Consider the following 18,911-nt stretch of genomic DNA (forward strand, 5'->3'; position numbering starts at 1 on the left):
AGTATGACAGGTGGGACCTACATTACTTTAATAAATAAAATGCTAACTGGATTGCCACACGTACGCTACGTAGGACAAAATCGTTTTGGATTGGGTCGAGGGGGTAATTCGTCCGGTATTGAAAGTTTGGGATAAGTAATGTCTGGTTTTCGGGTTCACGGGATAATTCGGTCTACCGCGATAGTTCCGGGGGGGGGGTGGGAGGGGGCTAATTCATACTTTTTCCTAAAAAGAAAAGAGTACAAAGAAGTGCAAAATTACAATCAAAATCCAACTCTCGACTACATTTTTATCTATCTTTTTCAATCTAAACAACAAGAGAATGAAGTCTCACTTAAGAAGCTGCTTCCAAGAATAAAAGGAAGGTGGCTTATTATCAAAGATAAGATCATTCCTTTGTTTCCAAATGTTTCAAGCCTCTAGAAGAAACTTTTGCCTGCATCATCATATTATCCAGATTTAAAGAGCTATAACAGATAATATGCCTAAGGATTACTATGGATTTAACCTTTGTTCACATTATAAATCAGCAAGTAAATCACTTGTAACTGGTCAATTGTACGTATTATGTTTCAGTGACTTGTAAAAATGAGACATATATAACTAGCTAGGTTAGCTGGTTAGGTACATCCTTGGCTATCTGTTGGAAGTCAGTAGGCCAAAATAACTTTCAAAAGATTGCTGAACTTAGGTCTTACTAATTGATGAATGAGGTTGAGAAAGCTATAGGACGCATGATTGAGCATGCATGGAACTGATGGTACGTACCATTTGTACCGTGCATTACGGCCAAGGCTTTTATGGGGAGGCTCCACGTGATCTAAATTAGGGAGGAGGATAGATCACGGCAGGTGGAGTGAATCATTTGTCTGATGATCATCAAAAGCAACTGCAGATGGCTATTCCAGAGTTATACTAGTTGTATACTTGTATGCAGTGCCATGAACACAACTACACAAGTAACGAATTATCATTAATTTGCTTAGGATCATCTCTTTCAGAATGTGCTTAGGGTCATGGAGAAAGTACAAAATAGCCTCCCCCATCCCACCGGAACTATCACGACAGTACGAATTACAACCGTAAACTGAAATACAAGACATTTTACAACCTCAACTATTTAGACCGGACAAATAACCCCCCTCAACACTGTTTTGAGTGGTTTTGACTTGAGTTTGCACACGTGGAGTCAACGTGGCAATCCAGTCGGCAAAATTTTTTTAAAAAACTCCCTAGGCCCACCTGTCATACCTCTCCCTCGAGCCAATCCCTCCCTGTCGAGCGCGCTCTCTCTCTCATGCACGCGCTCGGGCGGTGGGAATCCGCCCCCAAATCGCGGCGCCCACACGCATGCCACCCAAATCGGGGCCACCGCGAACCAGATTAGGGGAGGGAGAAGGAAGGGATTGAAAAACATTGTACATTACTTACAGAAATAGACAAAAAAAAAAAAGATCAGCAGGATAGAGGATGTCTTGGCGTCAAAACATGCTTAATCCCAAGCGGATTAATTAACCATATACCAATAACTCACCTTATTTTGCATATCTTTTTAATCTTCTACTTTACCTTGCAATCGTTAAAAAACATGACATAGTACTATATTTCTCCTAACAAAGATTCTTTGAAAATGGAAGTCAATGGTTGATAGGTGAGGAGATGGCAGGCACGAACAAAAAAGTGTCTGGATGGCCCCATATGTTGGGACTGCTCTGCTCGTGTCGTGTGTCACCAAACATGCATCCCATCCAGCTTGAAAATTAGAATTAATTAGGGTGTGTTTAATTCACGTCAAAATTAGAAGTTTGATTGAAATTGGAACGATGTGATGGAAAAATTGGAAGTTTATGTGTGTAGAAAAGTTTTGATGTAATGAAAAAGTTGAAAGTTTGAAGAAAAAAATTTAGAACTAAAGAAGGCCTTAGTTGGTACTAATCTTCACCGACTTGGCAGGCATGCAGCCATGCAGAGCGATGCAGGTGATGGTGATGAGCTGAATTATTTGGTCTTGGTTTTGGTTTGGTTTGGTCTGGTCAGGTCAAAAAGGAGGGCGACATACATGAAGCCAGCCATCTACTAGCTAGTTGACTTCTTTTCACCACAAAAAACCCTCTCAAACCCCATTCACATTGACATTTCCTTGTGACTGTCGGTAGGGCGAATGATAACGGGCCATGAAGGAGGTATATGTTTTTTTAAACAACCCGTACGAGATAGTGCAGTGTTTCTATTGATATAATATGAAAAAAAAAATACAAATCTATAGTCCTGAAAGACTAAAAGAAAAGACAACTACACTACGCGTTTACGTCTGATCCTACTGCTAAAAACAGAACAATCCCACAACATCCGTAATGATTGGGTGTTCTAAACGACACCTCCAAGAAGGAAACAACGCTAAGAATACTGCCGCCGCCCATCCTAGAGAACCAGGACGTGGTTTTCACCTGAAGAAACCATTGAAAGATGAGAGAAAATGCAGCAACGCCCCATGGGGAAAGCGGCGTCTGTAAACATAGTCGTTGCCAGCCCGAAAGCTAGGCTTTCACACGTAGTTCCTACTCTCTCGCGCCAATGAGACATGTTAGATTCAACAGTAACCACCAGCTAACCCCCTTAAATGCGAAGCGCCGACCCCTCGTTGCCGGCCGGTGCGCTCCGGTGCGCTCCAACTCCGTCCACGTGGTTGAAGGTATATGTTAAAAGAAGTTTTCACCCATTTTTAGAGAGGTATTAGGTATATGCCTCCTTAATACTTGAGCAGTATCCCTTCATGAAGGAGGTATTTACAATTTATACAGTACTAATTTCACAAGTGAAACTAGGATTGACAATTCACCTTTAATTTTCATCTGCTCTTGATCATTTTTTTTCAAGACTTATTGCGGTATTAGTTTCCTTATTAACACGATGAGATATACATATATATATATATATGTATATATATATATGTATGTATATATATATGTATGTATATATATATGTATGTATATATATATATATGTGTATATATATATATATATGTATGTATGTACACACACACACCCCTTGCAAGGAATCTTGACGTTGTCAGCTGATCACTTTTGTTCTGATTAGTTTAACTTGTTTAGAATTCTTACCTCTCAAGTGGTTGGGATCAATATACCTCTCCAAGAATTGAAGAAAATTAGCCTCTAAAAATTAAAAACCATTAAAACTGGAGATAGCTTTTCTAATCTTTTCTAATCACCCGTTGCATAATGCTGTGGTACATACTAGTGGCTAAAGCCTTGTGTTATTAACTTTGAAAAGTCAATATTGTCGCTCTTTTGTGACGTGGCCGGGGGTTTGGGTAGTACCTGGTCAAGTGACAATGTGTCAACATGTCCTACGTGTACAATATATAAAATTTTCAAATTGTGAGTATATACCTAGTTATAAGTATTCGATTCATACCAATACCTAGCGACAAAACAACTGAAATTTAACTTTATTTCACAATCCAATATTACATACCTAACTAATTATATGTTTGGATGTTATATACCTAGAATCAAATTCTAATAAAAACATGTTTAAATTCAGTTCGAACTTGTTTTGAACTAGTTAGTAAAGTAGTTAATGTTAATACCTAAACATTTGAAGAAATTTCAAACTCATTTGAATTGAGTGTATACTCAATTTGAATCATGGAGCCCGGGCACCATGGAGCACCAAACAAATTTACTATATATATATATATATATATATATATATATATATATATATATATATATATATATATGAAAATGATTCTATACACCTGGGAGTATGTACACCTACTCCCATCCACTGTCCATCCATTCAACCAGCGATCTACCCGATCGAACCTCCCCCTAACGGGTATAGCTGCACTGGCCCGTTAATATTTTAAATAACATAATTATCCAGGGATAATTTAACTAACCATCGCCGATTTTTTCTCACTAAAGCGACACATATCTCTCGCGATACAGACGCGGCGGCGTGCAGCCATGGCGCGATCCATCGGCGATTCGGCCGCGACGCCGGCACGATCCATCGGCGATTCGGCCGCGACGCGAGGTGCGATGGCTACAGGCAATCCGGCGACGACGGCGTGGTGGTTCATAGGCCGATCGTCCTCATTGTTGGTACCAATCCTTGAAGTCTGACTGCTAGATATATATTCTGATTCCAGATATTCTGATTCATGGTCGCTTCTAAATCTCTGCTATCCTTTCCCCCTTTTGCAGTGAGCCAGGCGTACGAGAACCGTATCAATCATGGCAGAGGTTTCCGGGCTTCCGGCCATAACCTGGAGGCAAACCGTCCAACGATGGCAGCTGCTCACACGGATCCTCGATCGACGATGGTATCTAGTCAATGAATCACGGCCACAACGTTCGGTAGAAACGCGTACTGCACCATGTCTATGGTTATTTGATTTCAGGTTCAGAGCTAATATCGATCTGCCAAAAATCAGAGGCGACACGTAAGGCATTTGTTCCAACCTCCCAGAGAACTGAATAGATTCTGAATTTTTCAGCAGCATATATATCTACCTCTTATTTCTTTTTCTCTATTTTTCGATCGACTAGTTGATTCGGAATCCTGTGAGCATGAGCTCATATATACCTCTTGTTTTTTGTATTTGTAGATGAATTTTGTATCATACTTCTAAATTTTGCTCGTGAAAAAGCATATAATACTGCACACATGAAAAGCAATATATGGCTTATCTAAGTAATAGTGGTGCATACTACTAAATCTAAGAAATAGTGTATATACTTATTTAAGCAGTATATGCATCATATATATACTGAAGAAACAAAAAGAGTAGTATATGCAGATACTGAGCAAACAAGAAAGCAGTATTATCTCCTTTAGCGATGAGATGCAGTATATAGTGACCGAACAAAAGTATAGCAGCATATACTGACCAAATTAAGAAAAAACTAGTATATGCTCCGTCAATACTAATGTAGTATATACTGGCCAGAAAATTCAAGAAAACAGTATATACTGTTCAAAGGAATAAGTAGCATATACTTGTAACAAAACAGTACATACTGTTCCAATAAACAGTAAACAGTATATACTTATAAGAGTATGTGAACATACTATATATACTACATTGCTACTAGAGTATGCAGAAAGCATGTACATGTGTACATTCATATATATACTTTGGGAAAGAAATCAGTACATACTCTTTCGGAGAATAAATCAGTATATACTGAACCAAAAGAAAATTAGTATGTGCTGCTATAATTAAGTAAAACGAGTAAAGTTTATACTACTACTACTAAGTGGGAAAAAGTATATACTACAATGTTTATAATCGGATTTCTCTAATCATTCCCAAAAAAATTCAGTATATACTCACTCGTTCCAAAACAATCAGTATATACTCATTCCAAGAAAAATCAGTATATACTACTCATTCAGTCGTTCCAACAGTATATACTGCACGTACCATTAAAAAAAGAAATAATCAGTATATATACTAGTTGATTCTGAAGTAAGTATATACGACTGCTAAGAAAAAGAAGTATACACTGCTACAACAAAAATATAAGGTAATCCTTACCATGTACTGCTAATAAAAAAAAACTAGTATATATATACTACTGCTCATCACTACAAAGAGTATATATACTAGCCTAAAAAACAGTATATACTGTTGCTTACTAGAAAAGAGAGTATAACTAAGGCACGTTATCAAATTTGAAAGCAAATGCATGTGCACCAAATCCGCTGGGCAGCTAGGCCACATGCATGCGGTGTTTTCAAAATTAATAATTTTATTCTTTTTCATGGCTAATTTAAATGCTAATGGATCATCCACTAATAAGAGAGACTACATACACCTGGGTGTACGGAAGAGTCGTCATATATATATATATATATATATATATATATATATATATATATATATATATATATATATATATATATATATATATATATATATATATATATGTATATGTATGTATGTATATGACCTTAGCTGGTGCTGGCAGTTACCAGATTCTCTGAGTTGGTAATAATCTTGTTACATTTTCAATCGCATCAAGTCAAACAGCCTCATCATTGGTCCTATATGGAATTAACCGTGGCTAAAATTTTAAATTCAAAAATTAATTTTAAGACATCTTCAATGCTTGTAGTTAGCCTTGGCTTTTAAGTAACTAAGAAAAATATAAAAGTTTTACTAGTACAAATTTGTTTGCTAATAAGCTGTTTTGGCTTATAATTAACTCATGGATAACTGATGGAGGCCAAAGCATTGTTTTGTTTCTTGCATTGCATCTTTTTTTTTCTTTTGTGGTAACCGTTAACTTTCTTGTTCTTTAAAATCTCGTGACAAGGTGTATATTCTGTTAGGGGAGGGATGGTTGTTACCGTGCCGTAGAATAGTATAAATAGACGTGATCTTTCTAGTAAAAAAATAACTGACGTGATTAGAGCACAAGGAAACGGTAGTTGGGATTGCTAGTCGTGGCTAGAGACGCGCTACTATGTTAACCCGAGCTCAGCGTCGAGCGCTAGTAAGAGCAAGACTAATAATATAGGCAGCTACTGTATAGATGTTTGCAGTCTATCTTTCAACCAACTGATATAGTGGTTAGCTCTTAACTATTAATATATGGTCCACATGTCTCTTTCACAGATTTTTTTTGGTTCCTGTGCCTAAGCCAGCTATAAGCTTACCACACGCTTCCCCTCTCTCTCCTCTCCCCTTTTATCCACCTCAGCATTCAGTCTTCTTATAGCTTTCTATTATACTTGCTCTAAGATCAAGTTTAATAGTATAGCCAACTACTATCTCCAAATCACCTATAGTCAACTTAGTAGCCAATTCATATAATAGTTATATACTACGCTATTAATACATGGTCTCACTTGTCATACATACACTACGTCTTAGAGTCCGTGCTACAGCTGGCTACAAATCTATAGCCCGCTGCTTTTCTCTCTTCTCTATTATCTCCTTAAAATATGTTTATAGCTGGCTTATAGCCTACTATTGTACCTGCTCTAAAGTCTAAGAGCAAGTGCAATAGCGGGCTATAAACCAGCTGCAAACATATTTTAGGGAGATAAATAAGAAGAGTAAACAGATTTGTAGCCAGCTGTAGTACGGACTCTAAGACACAGTGTGTGTATGACAGGTGGGACTAAGTATTAATAATGTAATATGTAACTATTGTATAAATTAACTGTTAGATTGGCTATATATGAATTGAAACTAGTAGTTGGCTGTACTATTAAACTTGCTCTTAGAATACAACGTAGTATTAGTTAGTAGTATTAACTTTGATGTATGATTGAGCCATCACTTGATTGGGCCAGAGGGCCTACTGGCCTAGAAACACTCTGTGTTTCATCATTGCTTCTTGAACTAATCAACGTCTGCTTCAATAATTAGCTACTCCAAATATATGGAGTATCCAACCTAAGAGAATCAGGCAGAGCAGAATGAGGGAGGACACTGGCTGGGCCGATGTGCAGTGCATGGCCCATCTGCCCAAAGTGGCCCACACGCGTACGTGTGCACAAATGGCATATTATCTCAATTCTGATACGGAGTATTTTATTATTTATTTACAAAGAAAAAAAATACATCGGACCTCTTCACCTACTAGGAACAAAAACGGACGACAAATAGCTAGCAAGGAATAAAATAAATTAACCAATAGTATTATACGGAGTAGTTTGCAACTCAGACTTTGCAAGTGGCATATCACAATTGGCATTTGACCTTTAATCAATGACATATCCAATATTGAATACAAGCTAACCTATCCAATATTGGATTTTCTAATGCCGGTATGTCTTTTCTTGATGATATTAACGCTAAAATTCGTGAGCTGCAATAGTCCATAGTTGATGCTTAATAAGGAATTGAAGTATTCGGACATGTATTCTTATTAGATATATTTTGATTGTAGGTGTTTATGTGGGATTAGGGATTTTGTGCTAGCGAACGGGCAATCATCAATAACTTGATGTTGCTGCAAGGACGCGAGAAGACTGGTTAGGGTGTGTTTAGTTCACGCCAAAATTGTAAGTTTGGTTAAAATTAGAATGATGTGACGGAAAAGTTAGAATTTTGTGTGTGTAGGAAAATTTTGATGTGATGAAAAAGTTGGAAGTTTAAAGAAAATTTTTGAAACTAAACTCGAATCTAGCAAAAGGGGTCGTGTCTAGCAGGTTAGGGAACACCTGAATCAACAATATCATCATAACATCATTTGCTATCGATCCTATCAGCAATGCTCATTTACTCATTTGTGTTGTAGCAGCTGTTGAGATGGCCTATCAGTTTTGTGCTTGTACTGTGAGCGGTAAGAGAAGTAAAGAAATGTATAGATAGCTTATAGTCAAGTGGGTGATCGTTGGTTTGCATTGCTATATGTAAAAATTAGTTTCTGTTGGTGTTGCTGGTTTGATGTGGAGAAGTATTTTTCTTTAATCTGCTTGGGATTAAGCATGTTTTGACGCCAAGACATCCTCTATCCTGTTGGTCTTTTTTTTTTGTCTATTTCTGTAAATAATGTACAATGTTTTTCTATCTATAATAATAACAGTGGCTTTAGGCTGGTTTGGTTTCAAAATAAAATGTAATTTTCTTCTTTTTTTTATAGTCACAACTTGATGGATGAATATTGCAGTTTTTTTTAAATTTTCTTTTACCAAAACTCATTTTATTTATGAATAATAATGTAACCTCGATAATTTATTTATTAAATATTATGCCATAGTGATAATAGGCGAACTTCTTAAAGAAAGTACCAAATGGTAAAGTTGATAGGTTTGAAAATTTTCAACATAATAATTTTAAGAAAAATTAAAGCAATTCTACTCGTCGCTGGTATACCATTTGTGATCTTCATTTGTGCCCACCGCCGTCGAGGCTTGGGGATTTGCTGGATCCTGCCATTGTTGCCGCTTCCCTGCATCTCGCCATTCGCATGAAGCTGTTGTCGCCGTCGCGGTGTGATCGTTGCATGTAGGTGTTCTTTAACTCTTTGATGCATGTAGATTTGGGAGTTCTTCAGCTCTTTCTTTTTTTTCCTTCATCATGTATGCCTGCCACGATTGGCTCTCTCCTCTCCTTGAATAAGTATATTAATATGCAGATCGTTGCATGCAGGCATGGATCTAGGAGAAATCATCTTAAGGTTGTGCTTGATGCATTTGGATTTGGGAGTTCTTTAACTCTTTCCTTCCGTTCTTTTTTTTTAAAAAAAAAATTTCCTTCATCATGTATGCAATTGATTTGCGCATGGGAACTTGGATTGGTTTGTGCATGGGAAGTTGGATAGTAGATGGATTAATACCTGAGTTAGGAATATAATGATGAAATGCATAATCACGATTTTGTTCCTCAGGCAGCAGCGACCAACCAAACAAGTAAATACTCAGGCTGCCTGACCAGGCAACATTTGTTCTCTTCTTACATGCCACTCAGGTGTGCGAATTTATCAGGCACGGTTGTGAGGGCACCAACCAAACATGCTCTTGATCCGCCGGGTTGTTTAACATTGCAGTGCTTCTTTGTGGATTCCTTCCTTTAATCTGAATAAAAAGGACTCAGAGCTGCTATATTGATTCTTTGTGGATTCCTTCCTTTAATCTGAATAAAAGGGACTCAGAGCTGCTATATTGAGTTCATCAGAGGTATATGTGTGGCAAATTCCACTCTCTATCTTTCTCTAACCATTTTCTAGGTAAGCTGTAAGTAATCTGCTACAATGAAGTCATGCTCACAATGAACAATCAGTGCTATGTAGTCAGGCTCATTAAAATTTGATGAGTTGCATCTGCAATATTTTAATCCTTATGCTCATGCAAATTAACTTTTTTCATATCAGTGCAGTACAATCTTGAGTTTTCAACTGATTATTGATACGTATAATCTTGAGTTTTCAACTGATCAATACAAGACCCATAATTGTAAGTATCATCTTTAGCACTAGAAACCGAAAAACAAGCCCAAAATTTTAAGACTTCCAGTTCCATACACTCTACAGCTAACTTCAGTCAGGCCTACAACAGATACCTTCTCCTCCTCGAAGTAACTTATCAGTACATCCACGAGTCTCTGAAACTAAGCAAGAAAAGCATCAGCTCTAGTATACGACAGCACAGTTCAATGCTTGGTAATTAAGCAGGCTTCACCATATAAATTAAGACATACTTATGGTAACCATCTCGCAGGACGTCAGAGAATCACAAGGAAGAAACCAGTGCTGTTGTCAATAGCCCCTCCAGATAAATTATAGCAGGCAGGCAACTATCTTTACACAGAGGATATGCCTTTGATCACGCCTAATGCGTGCCTCAAACCAGTCATTCGATTATTATTTCATCTCACACATTGACATGATTTATCACTGCCCTAAAGGCCTAGAGAGAGAGAGAGAGAGAGAGAGAGAGAGAGGTTATTAGGCATGTTGCTGCACCGGGAACTAGACCGGACTTATTAGTGAGCGAGCAGCTCATGGATTGAATTGTCAAAACTCATCGGCCAGGCTGACTCCATAATGCTGAGCTAGGCTCTTCATGTTTCCGTTCTGTACGACATTCTCCAGCATGTCGTACTTCTTGTAATTTCCATCGAGTAATTCCTGCTGCTGCTTTGCCAGCTCCTTCTCCTCTTCCAATTGATTCTGGCAGAAACACAAACACAACACATCAATGCCATGTTACAAGATCAAAGCAACAGCAACTTGGTCCTGGTAAGCAATAGCATCAAGATCCCAAAATACTGTCCTGCTACAAACACAATACTTGGACTAACAACGCTGGGCAAGCGCATAATAGTTCTCCAATCATGCTTACGGTTATAGTTACTCGTGTTAAATGCAGAATGTGTACTCAATTATCCATTTCTAAATTACAATTTACAACGGCCCAGCGAAAAAATTACAATTTGCAAGAAGCATATTATATGCATATTACAGTAATCAATTTAAGCATGTTATATGCAGACATTCCTCCAGGTCAACAAACTTGATCATAATTCAGAATAAATATATCCATACATGCAAAAACATATTTAGGTTGGCAGAAATTACGCTATTTAAGGCGTACTGAGCATAAAACAAACATAAGATGGTGATTCTTAAAAGAGGTTAGAAGCAGTGAAATAAATAGTTCATTTAAAAAGGAGTCACTAATTTACCTTTATGAGTGCCATATTTTCTACTTCTTGCCTTTTTGCTAGGATCCTCAATTTCTTCATTCCTTCATAATCTGTTCCATCTTCTTGTTTTACCCACCGGAACTCTTTCTTGATGTCAGGGCGAGGAGGGCGTTCCCGAAACATGTCGGGCTTTGCACATGTAGCTCTTACAGGCCTTGGCATCCCGCCAATTATGAAAGGGAAATCATTCATCAAGTCTAGTGCAGCCTTAGCTTGTATTTCGTCATCCAATTCCACCAATGCAGCAGAAGGAATGTCATACGGGATTGTGTAATTAACAATGAACTCCACATCGACAACATTTGCACATTGGGCAAGGGCTGCTTTAAGTACTGAGCTCGTGACTTGAGGGGAAAGATGATCAATATAGATGGTCCTCTTGACCTTCTTCTCGAAATCAGCATACGCCTTCTTAGCATCTTCATGGGATGTCACCATGGGAGCAGGGGCGGATCCAACTTGGGACATGGGGGTTCAGTTGAACCCCCAAACTGTTACTTGTATTAAGGTTAAGGCTCTGAAATTAAAAGAAGAGCCTCTTCCAGATCTAGAAGAGAAGCTAGGGTTAACGAACGAACGAACGCAAGCAACATCCAGACAAAAGTAGTCCCGACGGGAGAGACAGAGAGAGAGATGAATCAGAAAGAGGCTCACCACGGCTGAGATCGTGGCCGGCGGCTGTGGATCACCAGGGCTTGGCGGCTGAGGTGGAGAGGAGGAAGGACAGCGGAGAAGAGGGGGCAGTGTTTGCGGCGAGGAAGGCCGGGGACGAGGAAGGGAGGGAGAGGGATCAGTGGCGGGTTGAGGGCAAGGTGGAGAAGGGGCGGACGGCGAGGCGGCGCAGTGAGGAGGTGGGTGGGGATCGCCGGTGACGACGACGCACGCTCCGACGGAGAAGGGTAGTTGGCGATGAGCCGCTACTCCTGCTCCCGGGGCGGCATCAAGTCGGTGGAGACGAAAGCCCGAAGCGGCGACAAGATTGGATTTTGGATGAGCGGTTCCTTTTGGGAAACTCTTCCTTCCTTTTTCTCTCTCTATCGAGTGGAGGAGAATTTTCAGAATATACCATCCAATAGTCAGAACATCCAATTCACACTACTTTTAGAAAAGTATAAAAAAGTATACACTACTGAAGCGTGAATTTTCTTCATTCCGTGTCACTCCATCCATCCAAAGCTGCGCGTCATCAGTTCATCCTCTCGCGCCGTTTGCCCACACACATTAGGCTGCTAGCGAGCTCGTCCCTCCCCCCAACGCCAGCGAGCTCGTCCTCCCCACACCAGCGAGCTCCTCCTCCCCCACGCGTCTGGCCGCCGGCGAGCTCGTCCTTCCCTGTGCCGACAAGCTCATCCTCCCCTCCCCACACCAACTTCCCGCCCTTCTGGTAGTTGCTGTCCACCATGTAGCCCTCCCATGGGTTGGTGCGCCAGGACACGCGCGAGCCTTTCCAGATGACCACCTGAAGCGGCCGGTCCGGGTCGCCGCCGAAGGAGAACTTCCCCGGCGACGGGTCGGTGGCGTCCTTCCATGAGACAAGCCGCACGCCGCCGCGCGTCCGGTAGATGACGCCGATCTTCATGCCGGGTAGGAATGTATTGCCGGGGTGCTCGAACGTCTCCCACAAGGCGGTGCCATCCGGCAGCCGGAGCACGAGGTTGCTAGAGTTTGCGAGCACCGCCATAGCACCGCCGCCTCCTCCCGACGCCGACGAGTTCACGCCGGCGGTGACGTTAGTACTCCAAAGGGCGTGGCCGGTGGTGCCATCGGACAAGACCAGGTTGCCGTCGCTGGCAATGGCGAGCATGGAAGCCGGGGAGGAAGGATGGTCGGCGATGGGCGCCGACTGATCAGCAACCCACACAACGGAGCTGGATGCTCTCTGCCTTCCACCGCTGCCGGAGCTCGACACCCTCTGTCCTCCACCGCTGCTCCCCTCTCCTCCGGCCCTCCACCGTGTGCGCCGATGGCAACGACGGACGGGCGACGGCGTGGCTGGTGCGAGCGGTGGCGGACGGATGACGGCGGCGCCGGGAGGATGAAGGACGACGGCACGACCGACGCTAGGGGACGGAGTGGCACGGAACAAAGAAAATTCGCACTCCAGTAATTTATTCTGAAAGTAGTGCGAATTATGTGACAAATCCTGAAAGCAGTGCATATTGGATGGTATATTTTGAAAATTCTCTGGGTGGAGCGACATGCAGAGAACTAAAGAAAAGGACAATGTACCATACTGAAATTTACCTAATCAAAACTTCCTTGATCATTTCCTGCTAATGACTGTACCTTCAGTGATCAAGAAAAGATGATTGACTGGAATAGAAAAAAGAAATCTATACACATTTTTACGTTACTTGTTAGCTGTCATTATACAGCAGTCAGTTGTATTGTGGAAGCAGCATCTGCATTAGTAGATTTGCAGAACTAAATGGAAGTTACCCTTTAGTTAACCTGCCCCAAGTAACAACAATAAACACACACACACTTGGTCATATACCTTGTCCAAGATGCGATAATAAGAAACTCTTCATGATTGTTTGAACAGAGTACAAAAGTCAAGAGAACATTGATCCTCTTAATAGCTTCCACTTTCAATCGGCAAACTAAAAAAAGACTTGATTCAATGACGCACTAACAAACTATAGATTTCTTTTCGTTGAACAATAATATTCCCAGTAAAATTTGTTAATAGAAACTTTACCGTTCAAGAAGTGCCCATCTAGATGAGAAACAGTCTAAAGACGAAATATACAGGAATCGTTATAGGCCTGATCTACAAAGAGAGATTTAGGTGCCTGGCTTAACAGTTCCTCAAAATTGAATATGCAAAACTTCAGGACCTCCAACTTATGTTAGAATTTTTTCAGAGTTTATTTAATTCATAAATATCATTTCATGTACAGATCAACAACGCAAATACCCTGTTAAAAAAAAATCTCAATTTCAATTATGCTATGTTTTCTTTAATCTGTTTCTTTCCTCTTTGCCAGACAATCTTAATGTGTACACCTTCAATATGCTTTGCAGTCATAAACCTTGAGTTTATTTTTCTCCAACTGGCCATCTGTAAATTGTAACAGTACTCATATTATCAATTACATCACTATATTATAATCACCACAAAACAGAAATTTAGTTCTTTTATTATATAATCCATGAGCTATAGCATGCTAAGATACACGATTTCAGTGAGGTGCAGAAAAATTGATTAATAACCTTTCAACTGCTCTGTTGAGGCAATTGGGAATGGCTTGATCTGCAGCCCAGCGAGTTTATGCAACCATTTTGCAATGTGCGTGGCCTGCCTAAACTCATCCGTCTCATCGATTCTGATGGGGAGGAGTTTTCTGTGTTTTCTCTAATTAACCATAAGCACTTTGTGCCATACAATGCATCCAAAACCTTTTTTGAACCATTAGGAGTAAACTATCTTTTTGCCATCATGTCTCTTACAGTGAGTAATGAAAATTCAATACAGGGAAACAAAATTACCCATTTCACCAAAAATTTTCCTCTTCTCTGAATTTTTGTTCACGCCAACGCTTGAGATGCACCTTAAAATTTCATTTGTGATTAACCAGTCCACCTTACTATTTGAACTCATACCTGACCAATTGGCAAAACACATCCTAGGACCACCTAGCTTATGTGTGCTGAAAATACGTTCAGTCACTTCTCACTGGAATACAACATGTGTCGAATTAAATTGACGATGCTCTTATAGCAAACATGTTCAGGCACTTATCCACCCACACACCAAGATCACGACCAGTTGATGGTGTCTAGTTGTGCTATACGGATCATGCAAGAAAATCATCTCAAATACATCATGCTAACAAGTGATGCTGTATTCATTAGTCACACTTCACTAACAAAAGACATTGATTGTTTGAATTATAACCATTCTTTCTGGTTTTTTTTAGATAATGATTCTTTCTGGTTTAAAACATATTTTCATTTCAGACATAGGATATAAACCTTGTGTAAATGAATTGTAAATGATGAATCCTTACTGGAAGCCAGCTCTGACTGCTTTAATGTAGATGTACACCTAGCATCTTGGGCAGGAGCAGCCAGAATGATTCCTGAAAACATAAAAATCTGAATTGATCTGCACTTTTCGTTAACTCAGAGTCTGAAGAAGTCATCAACAGTGATAGCAGTGAATGATATAGCTATACAGAACAGAACCTGATAGGATGAGGAAGAACAAAATATTGCAAACTGGAAGGCGGCCAACGTCGGAGGCAGAAGAACTGTCTTATTATTGGAATAAGACGGTGTTTCTTCAGTCTGGTCAGAAGTTCAGAATGTAAACACTGACCACTTTTCCGAAAATTAGTTTGTCCAACCATTTAGTGGCTTAATTGATCCCTTTCATGGAACTGGACAAAAATCTAACCAAGAAAGAAATTATCACTTTAATCCATTTTATAATGAACATCGTGCATGACTCCAAAGGTTCCAGCACCCATTCCATTTCAATTTTAGAGACTATATAACCAAAATACGAGATAGCTTTACGCAATGAAAAGACACAGCAGAATAGGCTACCAGGTTGGGATAGTTGGGGAACTTGGCCATGGCGGTGCTATGCTCTCACTACCGGGGATGATTAGCGAATCGAGCCCATGGAGCTATTCCGGCTTGAGCACCTCCATCCTCTCATCCTGATCCTCCTTAGCGCTGCATCCACAGCCAAATCAAGTCATCAATAAACCTGAACACGCAGCATCAAAGCGAACCATATCGGCCATGTGCTCGTTGTAGGACGATGACGCCAACCACCGCCATTGCTCTCTCACTACCCCTCTCCTCTCTCGTGCGAGTAAGTCGCCTCGGGTTGTGCGGCATGGTCGAAAGAGCTGGGCACCCAGGCGCGCGGCAGAGTGGAGGAGCCGAGAAGGCGCCACGTAGTGGAGGCAGAGGCGGAGCATGGAGAAGGCGGAGAGGGGGGTGGAGAATGGAGAAGCGCGCGGACGAGAGTGTGTGGAGCGGGAGGGATGGCCGGGGCCGCGGTGCAGATCGGTGAGCGGCCGTCGGAGGCGATATGATGGAAATTACACCAAGTACGACATATGCTGGAGAATGTCGCACAGACCGGAAACATGAAGAGCCTAGCTCAGCATTATGGAGTCAGCCTGGCCGATGAGTTTTGACAATCCAATCCATGAGCTGCTCGCTCACTAATAAGTCCGGTCTAGTGAGCTTATGATTATCGTGAGCACCAAATGGAAAATGATCATGATAATCATATGTACCACTGTAACATTGAAGGTGAAATACAGTTCCATGACCGAAATGAACTATTCTAGTCTAATCATCTCTCGCTAGAGCACGTTCTTTCAACTATTGCCAAGCATGTAAAATCCTACAAATACCATGTTATTGCGTATGCTTGACCAATGAGAAGTAATTTAAATGAGAGGCACCTTAGCACTTCGCAGCTAGACATTATTTCTCCTTATATATTTCTACTATCATATAATGGCATAAACCACTGTTATATGAAGCAGAAAAGACTGACAAATTTGTACGTTCATTCTGTGATGCCAATAACTACACTGTAACAAATTTGGTTCTTACATCATTTGGCTATGTCTAATTGTAGAAGCTATTAACTCAGAAGCTAGATCCTCCATTTTTCTATTCTTCATCGCATTAGCAATCTTAAAAATCATGAAATATGCATATACACCAATTGACATCAACTGGATACTTTTAGAGTCCAGGATTCAGAGTCATGGCAGGATTTACATACATATCTATGCTATAAATGCATCAATATACAAGATGTAAGTAGTCATAGAAATAAGTGATTATCCTGCTAAAAGTATGCGACCATAGAAAATAATGTACAATCAGTATAGTGCTGGCTAGTTCTAGCTAAATAAAAAAATTTAGAGTAATTTTATGGTCCGTAAGGAGGTACCAAATTTATAATAGGAAAAGTGGTACCTCATGGTACCTAAATACCAAATTTTACACTAAATTTTTGGTACCTTATGGTACCTACTCAAGAACTAAAAATTACTAAAAAAATTAGCTATGGATCGAACCTGTCATTTTTCACAGAATCGACCGCCGTAGACGGCAGCTGTACACTGAGCCAACCAAATGAAATCAGATCAGAACCTCTATCACTATTCATATTAGAAATTTTAGTTAGTCTTATTTACGTGAATGATATAGGATCCAAATCGCGGCGGCAATTAAATGTATCGTCACAAAGCATCTCTTTGTCATAGACTGGCCACAGCTGTCAGGGCATAACTTGAATGTATGCATCACAGATCCACAGACAGGAAACAAAATTAACGGAGGAAGCAAATACAACCGTTTTTTTTTTTTTTACAAATTGGTCTTTATAGAAAACTTATTTCAAAACTAGTTCCTACCAAATACTATATCTAAAAATAGACCGTCGGCTCAGCGCCAAAACGGTTGACGCTGAGGTTGTTACTGTCAGCGCCAACGGGACTGGCGCTAACATCGTGCCAGCGTGGCGGCCGAGCCGCTCCCTTTGTTCATGTGGCAGGGCCTTAGCGCCAAATGCTTTGGCGCTGATCCCTTTACATGCTAATTAGAAACTTGCGCTGCAATCAATTAGCAATGTACTGGTTGTGCAATGGTAAGTCCTTTTGCTGTAGTACCCTAGAACCATTTTGCTGTAGTACCCTAGAACCAGGGTTCGAATCCCCATCAGGTCAGTCATTTTTGTTCCTTTTTTTCTTCAAATATTCAATCTACGTGCGTATTTATAAATGATTAATGATGGTCTATGTTTTTGAAAAAAAAAATATACGGTACTAATCACCCTATTACGTGCCAAACTGAAAGAAAAGATCGGCCAACGAACAATATTAATGAAAAAAATGTTGCTATGCCAAGGATTTGAACCCGTAATGTCCTGCATACAAGTCTAACAAGTCTAAGCATCACACCACCAGGTTACATTCACATAACAAATTTGATGTTACTTTTATATTAATTAGCTTGTATTAGGGATCAGCGCCAAATACATTAGCGCTGACCGCAGTCCACGTGGAATACTAGCAGCTCAGCAAGGATCTCGATGCCAAAGTCGGTGGCATTGAGATGTTATAGCTCAGTGCCATGGTCTGTAGCACTGAGCCGACTGCCTATTTCTGGGTATAGTTTTTGGTAGGGACTAGTTTTGAAATAAGTTTTCTATGAGGACCAATTTATCAAAAAAAAAGGGCAAATACCTGATGAGATATTATCGGTCTTTCCATGTACAATCTTGATTTGGCTTGCTGTACTTATCATCTAGGAAGCCAACGACAATGCAAGGACTCGACTCGAGCAGTGTAGAAGGGGATGTTGTCGGACATTGAGGACAAGGCGGCAGCGACCCGGGCAAATGACGGAGTTATAGGTGGCAGAAGGAGCAGCGACGGTTGGTACCACACGGAAAGCTGAGGAGGGCGATTGGGATCGGGTGTGGCAAATGAGAGGGAAAGGGTGGTCTGAGGATGACCACGGAGATCGGGCACGGGAGAGGTGGGAGGTGGACGGCGATTCGGCGGGAGATGCTCCGCAGGCAGTGATCTGGCGAGGACACATGAGGAGGCGATCTAGCGAGGCGGCGGTGACTGGGCGAGGATCGTGCGAGCCGGCCTATGGATGGAAAGTGATGCGATGGGAGATACTAGTAAGGAGTGCGATGTGAGAGGGGGAAGCAATTATTCTGGCA

The 18,911-nt window shown here is 40.7% G+C and overlaps 2 protein-coding genes across 3 annotated transcripts; both read right to left on the reverse strand.

Moving 5' to 3' along the window:
- Positions 1–9,788: 9,788 nt before the first annotated feature.
- Positions 9,789–12,187, reverse strand: LOC127783614 (uncharacterized). Of its 2 annotated transcripts, none has more exons than XM_052310805.1 (4): positions 11,849–12,187; positions 11,174–11,741; positions 10,187–10,658; positions 9,789–10,090 (listed from the first exon to the last, which is right to left on the reverse strand). In XM_052310805.1, exons 2-3 carry the CDS (start codon positions 11,660–11,662, stop codon positions 10,503–10,505), a joined length of 645 nt encoding a protein of 214 aa, XP_052166765.1. In that variant the 5' UTR covers positions 11,663–11,741; positions 11,849–12,187; the 3' UTR covers positions 9,789–10,090; positions 10,187–10,502. The 2 variants fall into 2 exon arrangements, with proteins under 2 accessions (XP_052166765.1, XP_052166764.1); XM_052310804.1 differs by having other exon boundaries at positions 9,789–10,096.
- A 193-nt stretch (positions 12,188–12,380) lies between these two features.
- Positions 12,381–12,998, reverse strand: LOC127784628 (G-type lectin S-receptor-like serine/threonine-protein kinase SD1-13). The gene has a single exon (XM_052311972.1). It carries the CDS (start codon positions 12,996–12,998, stop codon positions 12,381–12,383), a length of 618 nt encoding a protein of 205 aa, XP_052167932.1.
- Positions 12,999–18,911: the final 5,913 nt, after the last annotated feature.

Source organism: Oryza glaberrima, chromosome 9, assembly GCF_000147395.1.
Source record: "Oryza glaberrima chromosome 9, OglaRS2, whole genome shotgun sequence".
Taxonomy (NCBI): domain Eukaryota; kingdom Viridiplantae; phylum Streptophyta; class Magnoliopsida; order Poales; family Poaceae; genus Oryza; species Oryza glaberrima.